The sequence below is a fragment of the Cervus elaphus genome, chromosome X (assembly GCF_910594005.1).
Source record: "Cervus elaphus chromosome X, mCerEla1.1, whole genome shotgun sequence".
NCBI classification, from domain to species: domain Eukaryota; kingdom Metazoa; phylum Chordata; class Mammalia; order Artiodactyla; family Cervidae; genus Cervus; species Cervus elaphus.
In genome coordinates, this window is record NC_057848.1 from 130785429 (window position 1) to 130802156 (window position 16728).

The following is a 16728-nucleotide window of genomic DNA, read 5'->3' on the forward strand; positions in this document are numbered from 1 at the left end:
AACCAGAAGTGTAATAACCGTCATGGTTTCAAAACAAGACAGAAAAACATAAAAGCAGTAAAAAAGTTCCTTACCTAACTTTTCACATTAAAAAAAAGTTGACCAAATGAAGACTTAGAATTTCTAACTACCTTACAAAGAAATGACCAGCTAGGCTAGTATTTTTTTCCAAGGAAAATTCTGAAGAGGGGAAAAGACAGATGAAAACCAATTCGTCAGCCCAGAAATAGAGAAATATAAAAGAGGTTGTCTTCAAGTCAGTAGTCTGTATGATGTTGCCAGTTTTGTCAGATATATACAAAACATGGAAATTATTATTTTGTTTCTGAAGAACAGCTGATCAGCTTTGTGAGAGTCCTGGAGTAGGAGCAAAGCTCTCCCCTGTCCAGTTGGTTGACACGCCGCACTTGGAAGGTTGCATAGACACAGTTTTCAGCCAGCAGCCTTACGAGATAGCTACAAAAACCAGTGGTGCAGAACTGGGTTACTTCCTGAATAGCAGAAAAGGTCTCATTTAATGTCCATGGAACAATATCAAGATGAGGAGGATGGTAATGGAGGAGCCTGAAAATGAAAAGTAAAGTATGTTACTTTGGTATATAAATTGTTAATAGTGTTTCCTAGTAGGGGAAATAACAATTCTCAACAAAGTTCAACTGCCTGCCACACTCTGTCCAGTATAACCTCCGTTACTGCCCCCCACCTGGCCAATTTTCCTAAGAGTCTGAGACCATTACCCTACTTAGTGTACCCTACATTTTGGTACTTCACCAATTAGTCAAAAACTCTTAAAATGTTATTAGGTTGACCATTTTTTGAAATTGCTTAAAAATTAAAAGAAGGCTTGTAAAAAATAATATAACAAATCAATCACAACTTCCTTGATGACTTGCTTCAGAACCTAATTCAACTAGATAGTGATTTTATTTAACAGGTAATTTTCTTCTTCTTCAAGCAATCTTGAAGACTATTCAAATAAAAATACCAGAAGCTAAACTTCAAAAATTCAGTTTCTGACCACATATATAAGAGAAAAACTACTGAAGGAATTCAACAATTCATAAATTATGTCTATTTCTTACTCATAAAACTATTGATGTGCTAGAGTAAAATGCTTTCCCCTAAGCATCTGCTGTTTAAAATTTAAAACTGTGTGCAATTTATAAAGGTACTTGAATTTCATAAGGTTATATAACATACCAAGGAAGTTAAGCTCCATCAAATATTCTTGTAAAGTTACTACTTCTGGCAAGGACAAGGTTTTAAATAAATAAAATTAGCTCTAAAAGCAGAAGTTATTTAAAAGCATACATACTGACTCATTTTGTGGACACTAATAACCTATGTACACAAACATTTTCCTGAGATCAAATGACACAAAGGATGTGACAGTGTTCTAAAAGTACACAAAGATTTTAAAATGTAGTTACTGTGACATTATTTAGGGCTGGTCTCACTCAGGAATAAAAGTAAAAATAAAATATGTCAATTTCATAGAAATAAATACCTGGAAGTGGAGGAGGGGGCAATATGAGTATTTCCTCATGAAGTATCTAATGAGTCAAAGGAAAATTTAAATATTTCATTACCTCCTACTCATCAGGTAGAACAAATCCTGGTGCTTCCCTATCCAGCTAACTATGTACTCACATGTTGGTTTCACTTACTAATGTAAATTGGTCATAGACTTGCATCAGGTCCTCCATTTTGTACTGTTCTAGCACCACAAAATTTTCCAGGTTTCCACTTGTTTTTCTTGCACAATCTTGGCAATGCACTATGTAGGTCTTTCGAGAATTGCTCTCATTAGTGACAAAAAGCAGATTAAAAACCTCCACCTAGTTCATACAAGAGAAAAAGCATTCAATAGATACAGTAGTATTTATCTTATTGTACTTTACTATATAGAGTTCTACTTTACAAGGAGTTGTGGACAGTGATTACTGATTAAGAGTGGGTACTAAGACAAACATAGCTCTGTTTAAGAATCTTTAATAGGCTGGGTTTATTTTGTATCAGACCCAAAGACATAGGTGGGACTGCATCTTTAGGGGAGTGACCCAGGGGAATGACACACTCATTAAAACCACTGGCAAAAAGCCTAATTCAAAAGTTTGATCAGTCTATTTGTTTTAAATTCAAAACATCAGTATACAATCAGATGAAAGTGATCCTTACTTTCCTTCTACTTCTCAATGATAGCACTGTGTATGGATACTTGTCTTTCCCAATAGACTGAGCACCTCAAAGATGAAGACTATGTTTTACTCATCACTGAAACTCCAGAGCTTATCACAGAGCTTAGTGCTTAGCCAAACCTCAAAACAAACTTGATGGATTCAATCATCGCAAATAAAAATCAATGTCAAAATTACACAATTTCAAGGTTTGGAATGGATCATTAATATCCCTGGCTAATATATTCAATGAAAGAAAATTCTCATGACTTCATGTCTTCTTTGAAGTTATGTTAACTACAATCCCAGGATTAACCATGTTTTTCATTACTATCAATGAGCAGTAGCAAATAACATAAACCTCATAATCTGAGTTGGAAAATTTGTGAACATTCTTCAACTTGTCCCTCACTTCTGCCATTTAATGAGTTGTCTTGTGAATTTTACCTTGAAATATCTTTTTAATTCCTCTCCTTCAATATTCCCACTGCTAGGTTCTACTTTAGGCCTTAGGATGACAACCTTTAACACCATTGCAATAGCTTCTTATCTCCATCCTCTCCAATCACTTTTCTCTCTGAAATACTTACCCAACTTGGGTACTTGCTCAGAAACTTTTGATGGCTTCAATGATCTCAGAGTTAAGTATCAAACTTCTTAAACTCATTCAAAATGCTCTGCAAACTTCCTACCAACCAAACTCATAAATGGAATTTACATAGTCTGTGTTCTAGTCACACTGAACTATTTATTTACCCTTTTCTGAAGAAATCATTCCATTTCCCATGCTGTTCCTACAGCTCATAAAAACATCCATTCTACTTTTATTTTTCTTTTATTGGAAAGGAAAATTTGCTTTATTTTTTTAAAATTTATTTTAATTGGAGGCTAATTACTTTACAATATTGTAGTGGTTTTTGCCATACATTAATCTTGATCATTTTTTAGTTACCTAAAATCATATTCATCCTTAGAGGATGGACTCAAATGTTAATACTTTGGTGAACTCATGCGAACACTAGAAGGGAAAACTCAGGTTATTTTCTCCCCTTAGTGTTTTCCTAACAGTCAGACCAACTTTGCATTCACCATAGTCTCATATACGTAGAACAGTTTATAATTTGTCTGCCCTAAGTAGGATGTAAGCTCCTTCAGAGCAGGTACCACATCTTTGTTTCTGCATCTCTTGCAAGCCTTGGCCACAGGAGAAGACTGACCAACGTACTGTGAATTGTACCAGGGAGAACTGAACAATGATCTGCCTGAAACTGTACTGAACTATATCCAGTTTACTGGCAACTGTCTACACCTGGAGTGTTCCCAGTTTAAAATTTCAAGATTTAACTTGACACTTATCATCTGTTAAACACAGCTGTCCCTCAGTATCCATGAGGATTGGTTCCAGGACCTTCCACGGGTACCAAAATCTAAGGATGCTCAAGTCCCTTACGAAAAATGGCATACTAACTGCATATAACCTATGCACATCCTCTTCTATATTTAAATCATCTCTAGATTACCTATAATACCTAAAACAAAATAGCTGTTGGTGTATGGCAAATTTAAGTCATGCTCTTTGGAACTTTTGGAATATCTTCCCAACCCCCAAATATTTTTGATCTGTGGTTGGTTGAATCCACAGATAGGAACCTGTGGATAGGGAGGGTCAAATGTTATCTACCAGATAAATGATTCTAGTAAATACTTTTAGAGTTAATTCAGTTAATTCACACTTAGTGAAATAGCATTTCACCAGAATAAAGTTTAATATAGTAGTTAAATAATAATATGGAACACAATGTCAATTTCAGTAAAATGCATTGCATAAAAAAGTACATTAAAAAAATAACTAGAGAAAAAAAAAAATAACTAAAGAGAAACCAAAACTGGAGAGGTAAGAGGTTTATAAAACAACTGAATAAGAACAATTATTTACCTCACAAATGCTACAGTAATGTGCTGGTTCTTCCTTTGTTCGCCCATGCCATATAATCTCTTTTCCTGCAGCAATGAGAGCTTCCCTCAATGTCTGACACTGCTTCAGAGTTCTCAGAAGACAATACCTAGAGTGTGGGGGAAAGTTATTCGTGACCAGCAACTGAATATTGAATATTTTCAGCATGAAGGAAGTAATGCCAAGAGATTCTAATATCTGTAACTTCATTTTTATTTCATCAATTTCTCAGATATCCTCCAATTTAAAAAATAAGACTAATGCTTAGCAGGTCTGACAATGACAGTTATTAGATCATTTAAAGTTGAGAATAATTGGCATCTGAATATCAAAATATAACAACCTGACCCCTTGTTTAAATATAAGTTGCTAATTTGGGCTCTTATCTGGGCAAGTCAATTAACCTCTTTGGGAGTCAATGTCTCACCCTTGAAACAAGGGTCTGAATCCCAGATGTGAATTCTATGATTTTAAATAAAGTAGGAAAGCACATTATTTCTATCAATACTACCTAGACACTTATAAACAGCATCACTAATATGGTTGCTTCTGAAACTTTTGATATATAAGCAAAAAAGTATTTATGGATAATAGTCACGATACAATACAAAAATGGTTTGTTTCACTGTAGTGTTGAAGACACTAAATTCCCTGATTTTGACTTGAATACTGTGAAATCTTTCATTCATATTAACATAATTGAACTTTCCTTATAATTTACACATTTTCTAAACTCATACTAATGATACAGTAAATTCTCACAACTTTTGGTTTTCCTATAGTTTGCTATCATTACTTGGAGTTGTTTGCTAAGTTCTCTTACTCTCCTGTGAATCTTAGAGGCTCAGGTTCTTCATTTGAATAGAGAAACACTAGATGATCTGTATGGCACTTTTCAGCTCTAACAGTTGGAGACAATGAAAACACCCTAAAGAAAAGGAAATGGGTTTAGCAACTGAATGCTGTTTGAAAGTAAAGATCTTATCTGTTTTATGCATAGTCTACTCAGTGCTTAGGACAGTGCCAAACATGTAGTAGATGCTCAATAAATATATGACTATGGAACTACTAATATTTAAAGTATGATAAATTACAGCATTTTAAATTTCTCTTAATTTATATTTCCTTGCTATTTCATAAGTTACTAGGTTAAAATATTATAACTTATCAGAACCCACATAAGTTAAAAGCCAGTGTAAAAAATAGATGATTAAAGATAGTCTGATAACTTATTTAATAAACAAAAACTTAATAAACTTAAGCAAATTCCTTAAGCATCATATAGCAATTCTTGGGTGTTTAACTTATTTATAAACAAAATAATGCTTTACGACTATGGTTGCAATGGTGTGTGTGTGTGTGTGTGTGTGTGTGTAGCTATACCAGGGGAGGGGAGGAGCAAGTAAAAATCTAGAACATGGCAAAAACAGAGAGCATATAAACTCAGGCTTTGCTGCTAGTTCTTGAACAGTACCTGCTCCTCCGTCCTTCCCTCCCTGTGTCCCATACACTTCTCTGTGAAGACACTGATCTAACTGAATAAGTTTTTAAAGCAGGGCTTCACAATAAGGTCTTTTTCACAGGAAAATAACGCCCAAAACTCGGCAGATATCTTTGGAGATTTATAGACTCCACTAGGCTCCCACATGGGAAAATAAACAAAAATAATAAAAATGAATAAATAATTAAAAATAAGAACCAGACAGGAAGCATGGTATTAGATACTTGGCACATATTATACCATTTAAGGCTGGTGCAGGAGGCACTGTTATCTCCACTCTACAAATAAGGAAACTAGGGCACTAGGACCCAGAGAAGCTGATACTATAAAGCTATTTTTGAGTAGTTGGACTGTTGTTGTTTAGTTGCTCAGTTGTGTCTGACTCTTTGAGACCCTAAGACTATAGGCTGCCAGGCTCCTCTGTCCATGGGATTTCCCAGGCAAGAATACTGGAGTGGGTTGCTATTTCTTTCTCCAGGGGATCTTCGGGACCCAGGGATCAAATTTGCATTTCCTACATTTGATGGGTGGATTCTTTATCACTGAGCCACCTGGGAAGCCCTATTGGGCTAGGGGTTTGTAAAAGCAAAAAATCTCAAGTTTCCCCTCACTATCTTACACTGTACTATCATCTTTGTGGTCTCCTTTCACATCTTCTTACCCCCCCCCCCACCCCCCGCCTTCTCTTTTGAAGATGAGGTTCTCAGTCAGCACAGTTCTCCCTCCACAAACACAGAGCCTTGGTTCTGTGGAGTCTTACGCCACTCTTTACTCAGCAAATGAACTTTCAGTTCCAATGCTACTACTTTGGCAGGTAGATTGCAGTTTATAATTTATGCAGTTTATTATTTATAATAGTTTCATTTAGAAAAAAGGTAATATACTACTCTTCTGCAAACAATAAAGGGTTAGAGCTAAGGCTGCTAAGAATAAATCCTAAGCCAACAGCATTTTGCTTCTGAAATCACAGCTCCAGAATTTTTATTTTGTGAGATACAGGACTCTAAGAAAACCAACAGCTCTATTAATTTGATTTGACAATGAATAACCAAATTGCGGTTTCCCCTTTGCCCTTATGTTTTTTCCTTAACAGTAAAATTTTTTGTTCCTTCCCATTTTCAAAAGGTAGTGGTTGGAATAGAAGAAGAATTGAGGGAGACAGAGGCTCTTCTGGAGTCCACAGCAATGAGCAGGTCCTCAAGAAGGAATCTGATTTAACTGAAGGGCAGGGGAAAATAAATAGAAAATAAAGAGATTTAAGGAAAAGATCCTAGGAAAGATACACATATAATAGTCAAAATTTGACTTAACAGTAATCTGTTCTGCTTTGAATAATCCCAGACTGATTTTATATGAAGACAATGTTTGAGTGTATTGAGGAGCTAAAAAGTAAAAGTCAAATAAAATAAGGGTTGCAGGGTTGCAGTTTCCTCATTTTAGTTTTGTGGAATTTTAACAAGTTTATTGCATAGCAATTAAGAATTCAGTTTGTTGAACCTATCTATGAAACAGCAAGAGATTCATAGACATGGTGAACAGATTTGCAACTGCTAAAGGGGGAGGGGGAGGGGAATTGGGGAGGGATGGACTAGGAAATTGGAATTAGTAGATGTAAACTATTACATATAGAATGGATAAATGACAAGGTCCTACGTATAGCACAGGTAACTCTATTCAATATCTTGAGATAAATCATAATGGAAAAAGACTGTAAGAAAGAAAGTATACATGTGTGTAACTGGGACTTCCCTGGAGGTTCAGTGGTTAAGACTCCATGCTTCCAATGCAGGGGGCACAGGTCTGATCCCTGGTTGGGGAACTAAGATCTCACATGCTGAAAGGTATGGCTAACTACATATATATAACTAAATCACTTTGCTATATGGCAGAAATTAACACAACACTGCAAATCAACTATATTTCAATAAAAAAAATTCAATCTGTCAAAAAGCAAAATAATAAATTACTAGCAAAAAGTTTAAGAAGATAGAAGATGCTGTTTCAAATGCATCTCAAGGACAGGGTCAGAAATTTCAGCATTTCAGGAGCTAGAGAAGTTGGGAATCAAACTTCCCTTTAACCTTGCAAGATCAGTCAGGATCAATCTGGTTTTAGGACTAATGTTTTCAGTTGTTTGGATAAAAGACTACACAAAAAGCAAGGGCTATTAAAGGCAGATTTGGCTTGGAAGAAAATCACAAGAGGCTGACTGAGGGCTGGATGTATTTGAGGTCATAAAGAACATAATCCTACCAAAAACCCATTTGGCAAAAATGAAACCTAAAGTGGGATGGAATTTTAGAAAATTGCTTACCATAGGCAATAGAAATGAAAATATACTTGAAATATTACAATAAAAAAAACTGAAGACAATGAGGACAAATGATTATACACAGTATAATCATAAATCAATACATGAGGCAAAAGACAGACTTAGTATGTCATGGATGCTAAAAGGAGAGGGAGGTAGAACTCACAAAAGTTTTCATAAAGAAGTTGCCAATTAAAAAAAATCAGTAAGAAGTTGCCGATTTAGATGAGATAGGAAAGAGAAGTGGGAGGAAGGCACCTTCCAGGCAAAAGGAATTCCATGAGCAAAGGTAGTGTGGGGATTATTTAGGGACTAAACAATGGTTCTTATGACTTTAATCTTGGGATGAGGTTTCTGGACTAGGAGAATAAAGGAGTGAAGCCAGAGTGATATTAGATTATGCTAAAGTTAACACTAGGATTACTACTCTTGACACTTTGGGGGTAACCTAAGGTTTTCAAAGTAAGTTCCCAAATATTGCTGTGGAGGTAAGAAGCAGCATGGTTTAACTTGATATGGCACTTCTAAAGTCTTTATGGTAACAATCTCTGCCACTAAGCAGCAGATGATATATAACCTTTAAAAGTATGTAACTTTTAAAAGTATACCAAGTACCACCTTGCCTTGCCCAATGTGTCTTACTGAAAGAGCCATGTAGGCAGTGAGCCAACAGGTAAGCCCTCAAAACTTGCCACGTTTCACTCCAGAGATAGATTCACCTAGACAGTAGTGAGTGTCTGAATGTCAGTAAGTCATCTAACAGCTTCATTCAAACCAACCACATGGCTGAAAATCAAGGTCTCAGTCAATGAAGAAATGACTATCTTAAGAATTTTAAACTCTCAGAAAAAACAAGCATGAAAGCAAATATGTGTTACCATGAGAATGGAGAGCTTTTGGATTTTTTAGATTTTGTTTGCTCAATGTTATCACAAAACACTGTATGGTTAAACATAACCCAAGGACAACAGCACTAGAATCTATGCTATGTGGCAATACCACTTACTCAGTTATTAGGCCAATAAGCTATGACTGTAGAGTTGTAGAACACTTAATATATCTACTGAAACATGGGAATCAAAGGAAAAAGGTAACAGTTTGCTTTAATTTATACTAAAAAACTCAGTGCTAGTGATAAAGTATATATTATGTAGATAACAGGGTAGATAGGATAATAATCTATAATATGTTTGTGAAAAAAAAAAAGGCAACAAAAATATTATTAGTTCTAAAAGAGATCAAATCTAGACTAGGGTGTCCCTAACTTGTCTGAATCATGGGATTCATCTAGATCACTGTGAAAGATATTCCCAGGGTTCTTCACACAGAGCTTTGAATTTATTTATTAGGAACAGAGTCTAGAAATCAATTTTAGTAAGGGTCTCAAGTGATTCTTATGATTAGACAAGTAAGAACCAGTTGAACCTCTTACTTCATTAGAAATGACGTCTAAAATCTGTAACAATATTTTTCAGCAAATCACCATGTTTTTATGATCAGAGCCATGAGAGATCACAGACAAAAAGCCACAGAAAAGCTCCTATGAAAGAGCACAGATTCTGGAGCTAGACTCCCTGGGTTCATACCCCAGCTCTACACACAAGTCTCAGTTTCCTCCAATGTAAAGAGGGCACATCTAACTATATACTATTATGAGTACATATGTTATATACATGCTTAGATTAGTGCCTAGAAGTCAGTGATCAATATTTGAACTTAAGTGAAAATTTTCAATTGTGTTAAAATAATTAATGACTATTTTTTTAATTTGAAAAAAGTGTGTGATGAATGCCAACTGAAAGTGTAATAGTTATACCTAAAAGAACATAGATCATTTAAAGGGTGCTTGTCTAGATATATTTTATATATCCTAATATATATGTCCCTAATATATTTTAGAGGAATACCTAGATAGCATATTAAAAAGCAGAGACATTACTTTGCCAACAAAGTTCCGTCTAGTCAAGGCTATAGTTTTTCCAGTGGTCATGTATGGATGAGAGAGTTGGACTGTAAAGAAAGCTGAGCACCGAAAAATTGATGCTTTTGAACTGTGGTGTTGGAGAAGACTCTTGAGAGTCCCTTGGACTGCAAGGAGATCCAACCAGTCCATCCTAAAGGAGATCAGTCCTGGATGTTCTTTGGAAGGACTGATGCTGAAGCTGAAACTCCAATACTTTGGCCACCTCATGCAAAGAGTTGACTCACTGGAAAAGACCCTGATGCTGGGAGGGATTGGGGGCAGGAGGAGAAGGGGACGACAGAGGATGAGATGGCTGGATGGCATCGCCGACTCAATGGACATGAGTTTGAGTAAACTCCGGGAGTCGGTGATGGACAGGGAGGCCTGGTGTGCTGCGATTCATGGGGTCGCAAAGAGTCGGACACGACTGAGTGACTGAACTGAACGGAAGATATACTAACATGGAAAGATAGTCATAGTTCACTGAAGTGAAGGAAGAGTTCAGTAGCTTTGCATTTATTGTCTTCCTTAATGCATTTCTTTGTGTGGGCACTGGTCTACTTTAAGGATAGCTAATGGTTCAGAAAACTCAACAGCTAACACCTTAGCAGGGATTACCTATCAGCCAGCTAAGAAGATACACAGCCAGCTAAAAGATACAAATGTGTATCTCAGACTCCTTTTCTAAATAATAGAACCATTTATCTATCTGGTGGTTATATTAAAAAGATTCCCATTCAAGAGGGAGGTGGGAGGGGGGATCGGGATGGGGAATACATGTAACTCCATGGCTGATTCATGTCAATGTATGACAAAACCCACTGCAATGTTGTGAAGCAATCAGCCTCCAACTAATAAAAATAATTGGAAAAAAAAAAAAAGATTCCCATTCAAACATCATAAAAGGAATTAGAGTTCTACCTGCCTAGAGGCAGCCAAGCTGGTAATCATCACTTCCCATATCTAACCCAGTTATTCTTTTCTTCCTTTACTCCCAGTTTCATCAACAAGAATAAATATCTCACTGCATGGCCTAAGTCAAAACCCCAGAAATCCTGATTCCCCTCTCACCTCCACCACTCAATTAATCAATACATCTATTTTTATCTTCTATCCTTTGTCTTCCTTCTTATCTGAAATATAACAAATACCTTCTAATATGCCTCTAAATCTTCCGCCCTCCACTGAGTACTTATCTTGCTGGCAAGTGATCTAACACGCAAATTTGATTATTAAAAAGATTAAAAATTCTAAAGGCTTCTCATTAGCAGCTGCTGTCTATGTTAAGTCTACTTGAAATGTTTAGCAACAAAATTTTAAATCTATACTCTTTAGCTGATATAAATGATCCAGTAGGGCTTAATCCTGAGAGACATTTTAAAGTTTAGTCTAAAGAAAAAGAAACTAAGCTTGTTTGCAGTATATGGGGTATGTGGAAAAAAGTTTATGTTCATTAAAACAGTGGAAGGAAACCAAAAGAGATGTTAATGCACTAAGCTTCCACGAAAATGTTCCTAAGGAGTTAGGCTCTGAACTTTTCAAGTCAAGTTCATTGCAGTATGAAATGAAAGAAGTAATCAAGATAATGAGTATTCCTCTGACTCATGCCAATGTAGGAGACATCTGGAAGAATGTGAAGGAGAGTATGAAGATGACTGTATTTTAGAAACACAGCTAGGATGTAGAAATTTTGAGATTTACTAAATGACTTACTTAGATAAATGACTTTATGAAATTACAAGGCTCCAAAAGATTCAACTTGAATTTAAAAGTACAAAGAAAAAAACAAGAATGATATTGACTTTTAAAAATAACTATAGGTAATTCATGCTCAAAATGATAACAAAGGATTAGTAGGTGACAACAGGAGAGAACATCATGTCCCATTATTAATCACTTGGTGCAAATACAGTTCATAATTTTTCATAATCCCAAATTTTTCATAAACTTTGCATAAACTCACTGGTGTTGAAACTCGACCTGGGGCTTTTTAGAGTTTTTACTTAGCTCATCAGAGTGACTATTTATGTTTTACTGTAGAAATATTAATGTATTTGATTCCAGGATACTGCCATAAACTGGTGGGAAGGTAAAATAAACACACTAAGGATTTCAGAATATCAAAACGTATTTGGTCTAAGGGGTCTGGGATAAAGGACTATGGAGCTGTAGTACTACTTTAGTCTTTTCTAAAATGTTCCCCTCTCTAAGAAGTGCCTTCCTCTGTGCTCTCCCATGGTTTTTGTTTTAAAACAGTTATCTCCATCATTAAACCAAAGATCATGTATTTTTAACATTTTGACTATTCCCCCCATTTATTTTAAGCAGTCTGAGAAGTGATCAGATCCTTCTATCACCTAGCACAATACCCAAGTTCCAACTCAGTTTATAGATTAAACAAATAAAAGAATGAAAAGAACTGGGTAGAGTTGAATGAGTGAGTGTATATGAAGGCACAGGTAAATTTTGCTTAGATTCTTTATGGTTGGGCAGACTTACTATTTAACCATGAAAACCTAAAAATCACACATTTTAAGTTCACACTATTTAAGAATTAAAAGCAGTAATGCAAGGAGAAAGCTAAGAAAGAACACCTTTGCAAATCTTCTCCATTCACTTCTTACATCTAGCAGATATTTTTTCTTTGAAAACAGCCTACAATTCGTATCATCAAATGTACAATGAATCAATACTTTACTGAAAGATAATTCAAAGGAGGAGAAAGGTGGGTGTAAAAATTGCAGTTCACAGTGAAGATGGCTTAAGATACCAAGTGGTAAAAGTAAGTAGAAAATTCAAGCACACATCTAAATAAAGTGGAGAAATGGCTGACAAGAGAAGTGCGGGTCAGATATAAGGTACAAATGGGGATTTGAAAGAAAGTTTGTATCTGCGCCTTTGTATGTTTAGAATAGTTTGTTGTTGCTGGTGGCCTCAGCAAGAGAAGTGACAGGAGCATACTGAGGTAGAAAGTCAAAATACTGTGGATGGTGGAGTGAACAGGAAGGAGATGAAGAAAATGACTCAAAGTAGAGGGAAGGAACTATAAGGGAGGACCATTTCTTAAAAATTGGTATAGCTCACGAGCCAGTGCAAGCACTGCTTTGTTTGCTGGCAGAGTACTAGATTTGAGGAGCAAAGCAATGATGTGGATACAGTTTTACAGTGAAACTGAGCTTGTGGGAAAAGACTCCCTCTCTATTTTTGTAACAATACATTCTCTGTGTTCTCTTCCAACCTTTACCTAATTCTCCTATTTGCTTTTCTTAAATAGAAGTATTTCCCCAAGTTCTGTCCCTAACTCCACCCATCCCCTTCTTCTCAAGGCCATCTCAAACCACTAGCTAGAAGACCCCCTAGTCAGTCAGCTCTGACTTTGCTCTCTGGAATCCTGCTATTTCCTACAGCTTCTGAAAAACTACAGCTTCTGATAGACCAGCTTCTATACAACTACTTCACTGGCTCTTCAAACCTGTTACTGTTTCAAAATGAAGCTCCATGTCATAGATGCATGCAAGTAGCTTTTACGTAAGACAGATATGGGCTTAAATCTTGGCTCTAACCAAACGGGTGACCATGGGATGTGGAGAGGCACACCTGAAATACAGCCTGGGAACCATTTTGCTCAGTGCCTGGCTAAGGATCAAGCTCAGTTTACTAACTAACATTATTACTAAACCATTTAGAACCCAGAATTGTATCTTATCATCCAGAAGCTACATTCCATTTAACTACCAGAAACATCTTTATGAGACTCAAATTAGATCTTATTAGTTAAAAACTTACTCAAAGCTCTCCAACAGAAAAAACTTAAGTCTGGCACACAATATGTGATTTGCCACTAGGTACTTTCTACTACTCATCACACACATTGTGCTCAAGCCAGAATGTATGATCAGCTGTTTTCAACACACACACACACACACACACACACACACACACACACACACACACACAGTGGAGCTGTATCATACAATATATACATTTCAGAGAATTCCTTGGTGGTCCAGTGGTTAGGACTCCAAGCTCCCACTACAATATATATATATTTCAACGTGTGCAAATACACAGTAGGGAAATCAGGAGGGAGGGCAAAGGAGGTAGGTGTTAGGGAGAAAATGAGAGCAGGAGGAAGTGAAGAAGTCTAAAGTTGAGTATGAATTTACCACCTCTAGGCAGCTGGATTTCCTCTAAGCTTCTCACAATGTAAGCAGCTTATCATGCTGAGTAAGATTTCAGAGTTAGTATAACAGGGCTGCTCCATGAAAGTCAAATATTTTGCCTGGTGCTCTACTGAAGAAAAGGGATTTATTCCTTCATTTGAGGAAAACATGACTGTGTTGGACCAAACAAGACATGGTACTATTTTATGGATGAAGTGAAGAACCTTTCTAATGGTTCAAGAGTTTGGTCTTAAATTGGCTTTAGATGCTATACTTCTATCTTCTCCCTGCCTCCACATCTTCACCCTTCACACAAAATATCTGCCTCCCAGAATACACAGACTGCTCTGACTCCCTGGGGCTGGAAAGTACTGAGTGGATCTGTTGTGTTTCTTTCAGTCTGTTTATTTTATGCATTAACTTTTACTTCAAGACAGGAACTATGCCATGTGTGTGTGTATGTATGTATGTGTATATATATATGTATGTATGTGTGTATATATATATATACACACACACACATATATACACAATACATACATACATACATATATATATATATAAAACACTCTCAGTGCCTAACCCAGAGTCTTGAATATAGTCAGCAAATACTCATTAAATAAAAAGAAAGTACAAATAAAAGGAGCAATGGTGGCTGGCAAAATCCTAAATGTATTTAGGGAATTGGGATCAAATGATAGGTAGATTAGACCAAAAGGCAGAGGAGTCAAGAGATCAAACTGTCAACATCCTTTGGATCAATAGAAAAAGCAAGAGAATTTCAAAAAGACATCAACTTCTGCTTCACTGACTACACTAAAGCCTTTAACTGTGTGGGTCACAACAAACTGTGGAAAATTCTTAAAGAGATGGGAATATCAGATCACCTTACCTGCCTTGTGAGAAATCTATATGCAAGTCAAGAACCAATGGTTCGAACCAGACACAGAACAACAGATTGGTTCCAAATGGGGGAAGGAGTACATCAAAACTGTATATTGTCACCCTGCTTATTTAACTTATATGCATAGTACATCATGCAAAATGATGGAGTGGATGAAGCACAAGCTGGAATCAAGGTTGCCAGAAGAAGTATGCAGATATGCAGATGACACCACCCTTTTGGCAGAAAGCGAAGAACTAAAGAGCCCCTTGATCAAAGTGAAAGAGAGTGAAAAGGCTGGCTTAACTCAACGTTCAGAAAATTAAGATCATGGCATCTGATCCCATCTCTTCATAGCAAATAGATGGGGAAACAGTGGAAACAGTGACAGACTTTAGTTTTTTGGGCTCTAAAATCACTGCAGATGGTGACTGCAGCCATGAAATTAAAAGACGCTTACTCCTTGGAAGGAAAGCAATGACCAACCTAGACAGCATATTAAAAAGCAGAGACATTACTTTGCCAACAGAGGTCCGTCTAGTCAAAGCTAAGGCTTTTTCAGTAGTCATGTATGGATGTGAGAGTTGGACTCTAAAGAAACCTGAGTGCCAAAGAACTGATGCTTTTGAACTGTGGTGTTGGAGAAGACTCTTGAGAGTCCCTAGGACTGCAAGGAGATCCAACCAGTCCATCCTAAAGGAAATCAGTCCTGAATATCCATTGGAAGGACTGATGCTGAATGAAGCTAAAACTCCAATACTTTGGCCACCTGATTTGAAGAACTGACTCATGTGAAGAGACTCTGATGCTGGGAAAGACTGAAGGCGGGAGGAGAAGGGGACGAGAGAGGATGAGATGGTTGCATGGCATCACTGACTCAATGGACATGAGTTTGAATAAACTCTAGGAACTGGTGATGAACAGGGAGGCCTGGTGTGCTGCAGTGCATGGTGTCACAAAGAGTTGGACACGACTGAGTGACTGAACTGAACTGAACTCAAAATATAATGAGTCACTTCCAGTCTTTAGAGCTGTTACATATAAATGGTTTCCATACTGTACCATCCCTTTACCTTTAGGTGATCTGAGTTAGCCTCTAGTTTATGCCCATTTTCAACTTACTATTATCTTGGGTGACTTTACATAATTTTTTCTCCAGAAAGTAACCTCAAACTTACTCTTCAGCAAAAAAGACCAATCTGAGACATAATAGGATAATTCCACTACCAATCACATTTATAGAGTATGGCACCTAAGATCAAGCATTTTAAAGGATTTGTACTTTACTTGCTATGGCTTATTTTTTGTTACCTTTTGTCTCCCCCTATCACTTCTGTCTAGGACTAGATAAACTAGCGTAAATGATAAAGGAATAAAATAATACAGCTACACAATTTTTGTTTGAATAATATTTTAGATTTGGGTTTGAAATCCCTTTAAGAAGCTAGGGTTCTTTTCAAAAGACAGTATTTTGAAAACAACACATGCTGGCCAAATTAATAACAGCTGTAGGAGAAATACTTTAAGGTAAGTATTATTTTAACAAAGATGAAGACAAACTAATTTTATTAGTGAGTATAAAGCGGTGCATTTCAAAACGAGTTTTTGAGATCAATTCTTTAAAGATACTGCTCAAACAAATACGTTTGGGAAATACAATACATTATAATCCTTTTCCCCCATTCAAAAAATATACCAACCCTTACAGTCTCTAGAACATTTTACCAAAAATTAAAAAAATAAAGGACCTGTTGAACTTTATGTGAAGTGAAAGCA

General features: G+C 36.4%; 1 protein-coding gene across 13 annotated transcripts in view; it reads right to left on the bottom strand.

The window, feature by feature from the left end:
• Positions 1 to 352: 352 nt before the first annotated feature.
• The window catches only part of KDM6A (lysine demethylase 6A), a 180377-nt gene continuing 164001 nt past the window's right edge, over positions 353 to 16728 (bottom strand). For all 13 annotated transcript variants that reach the window (XM_043896416.1, XM_043896413.1, XM_043896412.1 and 10 more), the window contains 3 exons: positions 4114 to 4240; positions 1668 to 1838; positions 353 to 564 (listed from right to left, as the gene is read on the bottom strand). In XM_043896416.1, the coding sequence (XP_043752351.1) occupies positions 535 to 564; positions 1668 to 1838; positions 4114 to 4240 (328 nt within the window). In that variant the 3' untranslated portion in view covers positions 353 to 534. The remainder of the gene's footprint in view (positions 565 to 1667; positions 1839 to 4113; positions 4241 to 16728) is intronic.